Genomic DNA, 12,163 nt, shown 5'->3' with positions numbered 1-12,163 from the left:
CACCTGCTGACAGAGAGACACTACCTTCCTTGAGGTTTACATTTCAAAGAGATGGTTCCCAGGCCCTTACGAACAACCTTCCCCGGTTGTAATGCTGGCAAGACAGTTACTTAGCTTCTAAAGAGATTTAGATACATATGAAATCAACAGAGGAAGTTCTCTCCAGGTAACACTCTTTTCAAAGGTAATAGTAAGTACTGATTTATGCAAATGAATGGGCACATAACCCGTTCCTGATTTCCCTAGCTGAGCGGCTACGTCAACTAATCCTGCACAAAAGATGTGCTTCTCTGGAAGCTGTGAAGTCTTGCCCAGCTCTTTCTGCTAGTAAGTGTGGCCCGTGCCCAAATTCTCACCGATGGAATTCTCACCGATGGAATGCTGGAATTCGAGCGAGGTGACCATACCTCCCCTGGGTCTGAGCCTGGAAGACCTCCAGGCACGTTTCTTCTGTGTTCTTTTCCATTTCAGCAGGTAAAGGATGGAAGCTGTGCTGAGTACCTTGGTGAAGACAGGCAGAGCCCCTCTCCGCTGGGTCCTGGCCTCCAGCCCTTGCCTCCCCCACCGGCACTGACCCGCTCAGCTGAAGACTGGGACGCCCTCCTGCCTCTCTCTCCATTCTGGCTGTGAATTCTGGCTATTGTACCCCTTTGCCCCATAACACCCAACTCTGTCCCTGCATCTCAGAGAAACACTGCCCCCCCCCCCCCCGGACCCCTGCCCCATACCTTGGCCTGGATAACTCTCTGAGACACTCTTGGAACTCACCCTTCTCTCCAAATGGTTAAAACCTGTCATTTCATATTCATATATTTCCCCCTTCTAGAAACTTCTTTAAGTGGGGAGGGCAAATCTGAACCCTGTGATTCTGTCTGGGCCAGAAGCAGCAGATCTACACCTTTTAATGTGGCTTCATTAAGATCTCTACATTTATTAGTGTTTAAAATATAAAGCTTTCTCTTTTTGTATTTGTATCAAATACAAATATTTTCCCCAATTTGTCACTGATCTTTTTAACTTAATGTTTTACCTTTATTTTCTGCCTATGGACATTATTTTTTTGTGTTCAGATTGTTCACTTTCTGTTCATACTTGTCGTCTGTTTTGACACTGTACTTGAAGCCTTTCCCGTCTTTAATTTTCTAAGCTACCTGCATTTGCTCCTATTTATTTTTTCTCTTTAATGCATCGATTTTATTAAGATAACTGGCACCCATCTTCAAGATTTGTAAATCATTCTTCTCTTAAAGTCTTTCAACCATTTCTTCCCAAAACTAGCACATTCACCGTGACCAGGAAATGCCAGAGGCTAAGAAAGCCCAAGTTTCTAATCTGTATGAAAAGAACTGGTTCTTCTTCGAAGCCTCCTCACACGTCTTGCTTTAATGGAAGGGGCAGCAGAAGTGGCAGGAAAGTGACCGTCAGATCTAAATTCCCTCTTATTCAAAACACTGGTTGGATGGGATTACGGGAAGCTGTAACAAAGTAAGACAACCCAGGCGGCTTTAACAACAGAGATGCACTGTCTCGCAGTTCCCGAGGCTGGGAGTCGGAGATCCAGGTGTGGGCCGGGCTGGTTCCCTCTGAGCGCTGTGGGGGAGGCTCTGTCCCATCCTCTCTCCTTGGCTTGTGGATGACAGTCTTCTCTCCATGTGTCATCACACTCTCTTCCCTCTACCTGGGTGTCTCTGTGTCCAAATCCCCCCCCTTTTTTTGGTAAAGAATGATGTATTTATTTTAGAGAGAGAGAGAGAGAGAGCGCACATGAGCAAGGGGAGGGGCAGAGGGGGAGGGAGAGAGAGAAGCAGACTCCCCGCTGAGTGCGGAGCCCAACTCGGGACTCGATCAAATGACCCTGAGATTACCACCTGGACTGAAATCAAGAGCCGGATGCTCAACGAACTGCGCCCCCCAGGCACCCCCCAATTTTCCCTTTATATAAGGACACCACCCATCTTGGATGAGGGCCCACCCTAAGGGCCTGATTTTACCTTGATTTCCTCTGTAAAGACCCCACCACCAAATAAAATCACATTCTGAGGCACCAGGGCTTAGGACTTCAATATATGAATGGGGGGGTGGGAGTGGTAGGGGGCACTCAATTCAACCCATAGCATTTGTGTACCTGGTCATGTCCAATTTGCTTTCTCAATGCCTTGGTTATGTTAACATGGGCAGAGCCCTTACAGATCATCTTATCTAAATATTTTATGTATTTTTATTTTTTTATTTTTCTAAATATTTTATTTTATAGGTGAAGAGATGGGTGCTCAGAAGGCGGGAGGATTTGCCCGAGGGCACATACTGGTTTGTAACAAAAACACTACTTTCCCATTCTCCTCCCCCCACCCCGCCATCTTTTATTTATTTTTATTTTTTAAAGATTTTATTTATTTGACAGAGAGAGACATAGAGAGAGAGGGAACACAAGCAGGGGGAGCGGGAGAGGGAGAAGCAGGCTTCCCGCCGAGCAGGGAGTCCGATGCGGGGCTTGATCCCAGGACCCTGGGATCATGACCTGAGCCAAAGGCAGATGCTTAACGACTGAGCCACCCAGGTGCCCCCCCGCCATCTTTTTTTTTTTTTTTAAAGATTTTATTTATCTATTTGAGAGAGAGAGAATGAGAGAGAGCACATGAGAGGGGGGAGGGCCAGAGGGAGAAGCAGGCTCCCCGCCGAGCAGGGAGCCCGATGCGGGACTCGATCCCGGGACTCCAGGATCATGACCTGAGCCGAAGGCAGTCGCTTGACGAACTGAGCCACCCAGGCGCCCTCGCCATCTTTTATACAGGCATATTGTAACTACTGGTTTATGTCCTCCAGATTGTCTATCATCAGGAGTCTGGGCAGATGGAGAAGGGGACACAGTGAATAGGATATAGGACTTGAATCAGAGCAGCCGAGGTGAATCCTGGGGTCTTCAGTCTTTTGGGCTTCACATCCCTTGTTTCTAAAAAACGAATCCCAGAACCTGCTTTCTCCACTCAGCAGAGAAAATGAGACAATCCTCCTGAAAATGTCTTATAAAGGATGAATCTTTATTTCAGAAGAAGATTTGCAAACATACATGGGCATATTGGCATGTAGACAATATTTTATAACACTGAAAAGGGGCAATTGTAACAGACTACAAAACTCACCTGATTTTAGGACCCGCCAAGAGTATGTCAGCCATGGTGGAGGGGAGTATAAAAGTCAAAGACCAAGACTGGCCTATAATGCTTAGCTTCAGACACCAGCTCTTAGAGATCAGTATCCAGAACCTCTTCCCATCTGCCCATCGCAGAATTCTCTTCTGTGGGTTAGTGCTCCCTGTCGCATTCCTAGGGTGTCTCTAGGTCTTATGGGTCACAGAAGGGAATACAGAGACCATTCTTCACTAGGGAATGACAGGCCAGGGTGAGCAGCCCCTGGTGAGCCGTGACTTCCAAGTGGAGAGGGCAGTTTTTACATTGGTGCAGACATATACACTTGGGACACGTATCCAAATCAGTGCCGAGGCTGCTGCATGGGTTGTCCCCGGCAAGCTGGCCAGAGGATTGGAGCTGGTTCTGAAGGTCCACTCGAGGCTTGGTCATAGTCTACTTCATCCAATAGTGGCTTTGCTTTCTTTCTTTCTTTCTTTCTTTCTTTTTAAAGATTTTATTTATTTATTTGAGAAAGAGAGAATGAGAGAGAGAAAGCACATGAGAGGGGGGAGGGTCAGAGGGAGCAGCAGACTCCCCGCCGAGCAGGGAGCCCGATGCGGGACTCGATCCCGGGACTCCAGGATCATGACCTGAGCCGAAGGCAGTGGCTTAACCAACTGAGCCACCCAGGCACCCCGTGGCTTTGCTTTCTTTAGGACCCCATTGCCCTACCCGGGTGGCATGTCCCACAGAGAGATTTCCAAATCTGAATGTGCATCCATAAGAAAGTTAAATTGGCCCCCACCTCAGCTCTGTTGATCTAGAACCACTGAGGCTGGATCCAGGTATCTGGATTTCAATTACTTTCTCCATGTGATCCCCATTTTGCATTTGCAAAGCACTTCTGTTTTCACGCTACTGATATTTGTACAATGTAGCTACAGCCACTGGAAGAAACAGAGGAGAGGTGGTAGTTTGCTTTTCTCCATCTGAGCTGTTTAGTCCATTTTTGGGCAATGTACCAAGGTATCTTGAGATGGGCCCTGCCTAACTGCAGTGCGTCTGGACAAGGTGGCAGGGGAGAAAGGATGATGCAAACCATCTTGAAGAGCCCCCCTCTTCAAAGTAATCCACACTTTCACAGCAAAGATGAGAATTTTTTTTTTTAAGATTTTATTTATTCATTTGAGACACAGAGATACAGAGAGAGAGAGAGAGCATGAGCAGGGGGAGAGACAGAGGGAGGAGAAGCAGGCTCCCCGCTGAGCCAGGAGCCCGATGCGGGGCTCGATCCCAGGACCCCGGGATCATGACCTGAGCCGAAGGCAGACGTTTAACCATCTGAGCCACCCAGGCGCCCCCAAAGACGAGAATTTTAATGGGGACAGAATATCCACCTTCTCGTATCGGGAAGCCTCCCTGGGAGGAAGAGTGGACTTCTGTTTTGTTATGGGAGGACCCGACCAGCTATGGGGGCTGAAAGCATCAGGACTGGAATCTGAATGCAAATTGGCTTCCTAGAGATTGAACTTCTCCAGCCACGAGTCACATGTCCTTCACACGGCAGTGCCTTTTCCATCAGTGGGGACCCCCAGGAGCGCCTGGGCCCAAGGACGCTGTGCAGGAACCTCAAGGCCGTCTGCATGCTCTCTGAGACCTCGTCCAAGTGTGAAAGTTGGTGATTGCAAACAAAGGCAACAGTCAGTCCCTGCACCTTGGATCAACTACTTTTTAAAAATTTCAGCTTTATTGAGACATAACTGACATATAAAACGGTAAGATGTTTAAAGCGTACATCATGGCGATTTGATATGTGTAGCCACAGTGAAGGAATTCTAACCATCTAGCTAATTAACACATCCATGACCTCATATACTGACCTTTTTTGGGGGCGAGAACATTTCAGTTCTACTCTTGGCAAATTTCAATGATACAATACAGTGTTATCAGCTGCAGTTACCGTGTTTGATAGGAGATCTTCAGACCTCATTCATCTTATCCCTGAAAAGTTTTCCCCTTTTTACCAGCCTCTCCCTAGTTCCTCCACCTTCCCAGCCCCTGGCAACCTCTTCTTTACCTTCTGTTTCTATGAGTTTGACTTTTTTTTTGCTGTTTTTTAAGATTTCACATATAAATGGTACCACACAGTATTTGTCTTTCTCAGTCTGGCTTATTTCACCCAGCATAAAGCCCTCAAGGTCCATCCATGTCACAAATGGCAGGATTTCCTTCTTTCTCACCTATATATGAGATATATATCTACAGATCTCTATATATGTACCTCACATCTTCTTTATCCATGCATCTGTTGATGGACACTTGGGTTGTTTTCATATCTTGGCTATTGTGAGTAATGCTGCAATGAACACAGGAGGGCAGATATCTCTTTAATATCCTGTTTTCATTTCCTTTAGATATATACCCAGCTGTGGAATTGCTGGATCATATGGTAGTTCTGTTCTGTTGTGTTCTTTTTTTTTTAATCTTTTGAGAAACATCCATATTGTTTTCTGGGTGAACTGATTTGACTTTATTGATGCTTGGATTGGGCTACTTAGAAACACGTAAGTGATCAAAATACAAAATAAAACTTTAGGCACATCCCGAATAACAGATGTTCTTCTCATCAAAGTTCAAACAATGGATCGAAAGCAGGGCTTAGCCAAAATGTGGACACAACCCACATATCCATCAACAGATGGATGGATAAACTAAAAATGGTACGTATGTATCTATATATTATATTGTTATTATATTATTATGAGAGGAACATGCAAAAATACACACACACACACACACACAATGGATATTATTCATCCTTAAAAGGGAAGGAATTCTGACACACACTATAACATGGATGAACCTTGAAGACATTTTGTTGAATGAAATAAATCAGAAACATATGGACAAGTACTGCATGATTCCACTGATAGGAGGTACCTGGAATAGCTAAATCCATAGAGACAGAAAATAGAACGGTGGTTGACAGGGGCTGGGGAAGTGGAGAACAGGGAGTTATTCTTCAATGGGTGCAGAGTTTCAGTTTCAGGGAGGATGAAAAGGTTCTGGAGAAGGATGGTGCTGATGGTGGTACAACAACCCAAATGTGCTTAATGCCACCGAATTATACCCTTAAAAATGGTTAAAATGGTAAATTTTATGTTATGATATTTTAACACAAAAAGAAAGAAAGAGTGAACAAGAGTCAGATGCCCAGGTGAAAAGCAGAGGTAGGAGGTAGGAGGTTTGGAAGTCAGCTAGCTATTTTGTTACGGCATCTGTGGTCCCACATGCTTCCTACCTTCTCAAAAAAACGGATTCCGCCTTGAATTGGAGATTTTTCCATTTCGCCTTTTTGTGTATGTGACATTTTACTTGTAGGATACACAAGTGGTAAAATTTCTGGGTCAAGAGTATTACACACTCACAAAGTTTATATGCAGACTAGAGCTGATTAATTGCAATCAAGAGGCAGGTTTTGGGTGATCTGGGGACTTCTGAAATTGTAGACACTGTCTGAAGTGTGTGGGAGCACATGTACAGTTTTCTGTGAGTTTAGGTTCCCAAAACGTCTCTCGGGCTCAGAGATGCCTGAGAGTAGAGCATGAGTGCTCCCCTAGCACAGAATCCCAACACAGCGTCAGTAAAACATCAAATGGAAGAACTCTGCCAAATCAAGCAATTTAAACTAACTTTTAAACCCAACAAGTCCATGTACTGGGACCTTCTTTATATACTTATTTCGCTCTTGTAAGGCCTTACCTTTCTGCTCATCCCAAATTTCCTTGTCTCTTTCCTCCCTCTCCTGCCAGACTGTGCCCTGAAATAGGAATAGAAGGATGGAGAGAGCCGGGCATCTGCTGGAGAGGAGTAGAGTGATCCAGACCCCTCGAGGACGGTTTTGGAGGATGGTCCAAGGCTGAGTTGGTGGCAGGAGACAGCCTTTACCCTGAGCTCCAGAAGCGGACATGGTCTGGCAGTTATGGGTGTTTGCCTTCAAACTGGTTGCCAGGCTAGAATGACCCGTGACATCAGAGGCTTCTGACCTTCCTGATTGGAAGGACCAGACTTCGTGGTGCTTGGCAGTGAAGGTGGATAACAGCATCTTCACAGAGCTTTTCTCCACTCCTGGATTTGCCCCAGCCTGGAGAAGGGATAACGGGCTTGTGTTCAGCCAGAATCCAGAAGAGAAGTTTGAGCAGAACAGGGTCTAAGTTTTCTGGAAGAACAGAAAGAGCTTGGGAGAAATCATGGCCAGTTGTCAACCATGTTACCAGTCTGAGGACCAGAGCCCCCAGCCTAGCTCCTCAGGGTACCCCTTGGAGGCGGTGGTGGATGAAGAAAGCCCGGGGCCATCAGGTGAGGAAGAGGAGGGGGAAGGGACTTGAGAGGCTTGACTAGTAAGGAGGAATGTGTACAGAAGTCAGGAAGAAGTGTCTGAGTAGGGTGTGTGTGTGACAGGAGAGATTGAGAAAGCCAGGGATTGGAGAAGGAGAGTACAGGAGCTGGGGACAAGACTATCCCCATGGAAGGAAAACCCAGGAAGCAAGGAAGGAGGGTTAGGAGATGAGATCCAAAGATGAGATAAAGGAAGAGAGGAAATTATCCCATTATTCCCATGGGAGAAGTTATCTACAATGAAGAAGTTTTGAGGATGGGGGTGGTGAAACAGTGGCAAAGATGAATGGGGTCAGATGCCTATCAACAAAGGCGAAAGATGGAAAGATGGTTTGGGAGATGCCAATCATCAATGAGGCTGGAGAGAATGAAGGGGAGGTTTGGGTTTTTTGGGGGGAGGAGGGGTGGCTGAATTCCAAAGAAGCTTTATACCATAGCCTGGTTTCTTCACTCAGCCCCCTGGGTAGATCCCTGCCCCCTGCCTCAGTCCCCCGGAAGGAAGAGGAGAAGGGACGAGTCAAATGAGGAGACAGCCTCCGGGGCTGAGGACATCTGGGTCGCGGAGACACTGTGTGGACTCAAGATGAAGTTGAAGAGACAGCGGGTCTCTTCAGTTCTCCCTGAGCACCACGAGGTCTTCAACAGGCTGCTCGGTAGGAAGAGCACCCTCCAACCCTGTTCTTTTTTCTCTTAAAACACAAAAAAACTTCCAATGTTTATGCTTTTCCAGTGGAAAAGAATTCTCTGCAGGTTGGTGAGGTCTCCATCCTTGGAGGGCTCCATACTGATCCCTCATCGGGGACACTTAAAAATGACAGAGGATTAGGCTAGACTTGGAGAAAGGTGTGTACTTGCGATAAGAAAGCTTGGTTTTAGTTGCACTCCTGAGACGTCTTAGCTTTTACTGGCTTTTTGAATCTAAATGCCTTTGGCTGTGTGTGTGTGGGGGGGGATGACAGGCCCTCTTTGTACCCTGATGTCACTGTGGGATAAGAAAATGACAGTGAACGACTTTATGGTCTCTGCAGTGGCACATCCATGCATGATGAGACAGCATCACTGTTTACATCTAATCCTGCAGGGGCGCGGCTGACACCTACCTCTCTCTCAGCCACCGCACAAGGGGAGCCGCCAACTTTTCTTGGCCAGTGAATGGTTTTCACTCCCCTCTGCCCATCAGCCTCACACTTGGCCTCATCCTGAAACTTCCCCAGGGGAGGCATCGTGCTCCTCTTTGCTCTGGAATGCTCCCACAGTAACCCCATTCCACTTGCCAACTTGACACATGCTCTCTTTTCACAGAGGATCCTGTCATTAAAAGATTTCTGGCCTGGGACAAGAATCTGAGAGTATCCGACAAGGTACCGTTGTTCTCCACTAAGATGTATTCTTGCTCCAACACCTGTCCTGGGGCAGGGGGATGCCTCCTGAACCCTGTCGCCAACCTCATGCCTGCCAACACTTCCCCTCGGGGACCTCGTGGTTTCTTGCAGATCCTCTGGGACCTGAGTCCCAGGTGTGCCCCTCTGGCTGTTGCCACCTTGAGGACCTTCTCCTTTCAGCTCTTGGCCGGGGTTGGGGGGCTCCCCTTGGCTCCAGCTTATCAAGGACTCTCCAGAAGCCGGCTGTCCTAAAGACAAGCCCTCAAACCAGTACAACTTGCTATCCTGGGGGGGGGGGGAACAGCGGGCACCAAAAACTCTTTCCCTTGACTTCTTCGGTTTGCAACCAACCTTCTGCCACCGAGTAAGCAAGTTCACCCAGCACGTCCAAGCAGCAGCACCTGCTCCAGCCTCCCGTGCCCTTACCCCACTGGTCTTCCTCTCCCAGCATGTGACCTCTCTCTGACGCCTCTTCTCCTCTTTCCGCCAGTATCTCCTGTCTATGGTCATAGCATACTTTAGCCGTGCTGGTCTATTCTCCTGGCAGCACCAGCGAATTCATTTCTTCATAGCACTGTGAGTATTTTGCTTCATCCATCAGCAGTTTCCAATACCCTGGGAGGACAGAGGGGAGAAGTGGGACTCTGACCTTTCATCTACTTTTTTTTTCCAACCTGTCTGTAACTCTTTTTAAACCTTTTTTAAAAATTTTTTAATATTTATTTATTTTTTAAAAAGATTTTATTTATTTATTTGACAGAGACACAGCGAGAGAAGGGACACAAGGAGGGGGAGTGGGAGAGGGAGAAGCAGGCCTCCCATGGAGCAGGGAGCCCGATTCAGGGTTCGATCCCAGGACCCTGGGATCATGACCTGAGCCGAAGGCAGACGCTTAACCGTCTGAGCCACCCAGGCGTCCCTTAAACCTGTTTTTTAAAAAATTGTTTACCCTGTGTATAAAAACAATAGGATTATAGTATTGTGGTTTTTTTTTTTAATATACTGTTCTTTGTAAACACAAACAACCCTAACATCAGCTAAGAGGCTGACCGAAGAAAACATAAAACCCTCCCAAGAAGAGGGAAGGAAATAACGGACACCACCCTGCCCCAAGCAAATAGGCTCGACAAGCAACCAGTTCTGGTCCTCTGCCTGTCTCCTTCCCATGGCCAGACCAAGCATGATTGTCTCCCTCCTCTGCATTCCCAGCACAAATGCCTCAATTCAGGCCCTGAAGACATAGCACAGATCTGTTGTGAATGCTTCCACTGGTGTTTCTGACAAGTCCGTCCCCCAGGCAGTGGGCGCGAGGTGCCTGAAGTCTGTCCAAAGCTCCAGTCTCCTGTTTCACCCTCCGTAACAATCTCACCGGCTAGTGGCACTCTCATTCAAGGCCAGGGTTCCCAGCTTGGCTCCAACCCTCTCATCTCCGTCCAACTTGTCCACCCTCTTGGTATTTCATCCTTCCAAGCACCCTTCCCTCCATTCCTATACTGCTTTTTCTGTCTAGGTGATTTTGCACATATACCTGAAGAAAATGACCTGTCCTCAAGGTTGATTCCAACTCCCAAATCTTCAGATGCCCCCCTCCACCAACCTCCCTGACTTCTCTGCACCCTAGTAGTGCTTCCGTTAAAATCCTAGTCTCATGGATATTTTGGACTATAGTTATTTCTTATCCACCCACCTCTCCACCCCTCTGCCCCCTTCCCCAATCCCATTAGGCTGGATGCCTATTGAAGGCAGGTCTTGTCAAAATATGATCACGCTCTCAAGGACAATCAGCACAATTCCTTCCATTTTGCAAATTTAAGTTATGTTGGGTCTAGGAGGTAATCAGTATTGCACTTGACCATGAGAAAAAGCATTCATTTATTCGTTCAACAAAAACGTATAAAGTGCACCTTATGTGCTAGAGACCATGAGGCGACTGGAAGAGAGATTCAAGAAGTGCGTGTTGAATTAATGCACCCACGTGAGCCCAGTCCTATATTAGTCATTTGGTAGGAAAGCCGTGATTACAGAAATAGAGCAGTCAGCTCCCGCCCACAGGAGCTGTACTTGTCCTGCTCCCTGGGGAGACAGGTGTGTGCACAGACAAGCTGAAGCGAAGGGGGCAGGTGTGGGGATGGAAAAACAGGGCAGGATATGCCCGCAGGCTTCCCGGTGAGTTCTATCTTCATCCTCAAGATGGGAGAAGTCTCCGCCCCGCTGTGCCTTCTTGATGACTGGCTGGCTCTCTGTGACACAGGGTAATGAGCAGCCTGTGTCTTTTCTGGGAAGCTGAGCTCAGGTTGGGGGGGGGGGGGTCATCCTTCCTGTCCTGCTCCTGACCAGCAACCTGATGTCTCTCTCCAGCTACCTGGCCAATGACATGGAAGAGGATAACCAGGCCCCCAAACAGGCCATCTTTTCATTCCTCTATGGGAAGAACCGCTCCCAGCGTCCCTTGTTCCACAAACTGCGACTCCAATTCATCCGATCCATGGGCTGGAAGGCCAGGGTGTCCCGGGAAGAGTGTGAAGAGGTGGGTGCACTGGGGAGATTTGGGGTAGGGGGGCCCAATGGGAGAGAGAGGGGAACATGGAGGGACATGGGATTTGGGACGAGAAAGAATTAGAGCCTGGACAGTGGGAGGGAGCTGGGGGGGGGGGGGGCGGGCATCTGGAGATTGTCTTCTCATGGGGCCGCTTGTCTTCCAGATCCAGGCTTTTGATCCAGAGCTGTGGGTATGGGGGCGAGATCGCACCCTTGTGCCCTAGAGCTCCAGGGACCAGGGAGGCCTGAGGTCATCGGCCTGAGGGAAGGTAGGTCTGTGTCCTCACAGGTCCAGGCACAAGGATTTCTTGTGTACTGAGGGACTCTGTGGAATCCAGTTGCTGGACCCACGCTCATATCCCCCGCCCCACACATCAGCTTTCCACACACCGGGAAACAGAGCGGCTATTCAGCCAGACGCTGACTCAGGTCCCAGCCACGAGCTGACAACCACACAGAGGGGAGACGTGTGGGGGCCAGACCTCAGGAAATCCAGTTCGTCACGGAGGCCTGGGCTTGGCTGAAATAATTCCATCGAAAGCAATTGGGCCCAAATGATAGCTTTGATGAAATGTTGATTTTCTCTGAAAAGTGACTAGGTTTCCAATTTTTTCCCTAGATTGTGTTTTGACTTTCTCTTTCATCCCTCGGAGATATTAACTATAGGGATTTATTTACAACAAAGTAAATGTCTAACAGTAGGATATTTGATGGGCC

At 47.8% G+C, this 12,163-nt stretch overlaps 1 protein-coding gene across 1 annotated transcript; it reads left to right on the top strand.

The window, feature by feature from the left end:
- Positions 1–7,096: 7,096 nt before the first annotated feature.
- Positions 7,097–11,670, top strand: LOC123841402 (speedy protein E4-like). Its single transcript, XM_045871003.1, has 7 exons — positions 7,097–7,132; positions 7,355–7,487; positions 7,982–8,179; positions 8,829–8,887; positions 9,399–9,484; positions 11,267–11,435; positions 11,611–11,670. Exons 1-7 carry the CDS (start codon positions 7,097–7,099, stop codon positions 11,668–11,670), a joined length of 741 nt encoding a protein of 246 aa, XP_045726959.1.
- The last annotated feature ends 493 nt before the right edge of the window (positions 11,671–12,163 follow it).

The sequence above is a fragment of the Mirounga angustirostris genome, unplaced genomic scaffold, assembly GCF_029215605.1.
Source record: "Mirounga angustirostris isolate CCGP_5_RB_7025 unplaced genomic scaffold, mMirAng1.0.hap1 SCAF_5, whole genome shotgun sequence".
Taxonomy (NCBI): Eukaryota; Metazoa; Chordata; class Mammalia; order Carnivora; family Phocidae; genus Mirounga; species Mirounga angustirostris.
This window is presented reverse-complemented; position numbering and strand designations above follow the sequence as displayed.

Coding starts and splice junctions, on each gene's coding strand:
- LOC123841402 (XM_045871003.1), top strand. CDS start 7,097: ATGGTCTGGCAGTTATGGGTGTTTGCCTTCAAACTG. Junction 8,180..8,828: donor GGTCTTCAACAGGCTGCTCG/GTAGGAAGAGCA, acceptor CTCTTTTCACAG/AGGATCCTGTCATTAAAAGA. Junction 8,888..9,398: donor ATCTGAGAGTATCCGACAAG/GTACCGTTGTTC, acceptor TCTTTCCGCCAG/TATCTCCTGTCTATGGTCAT.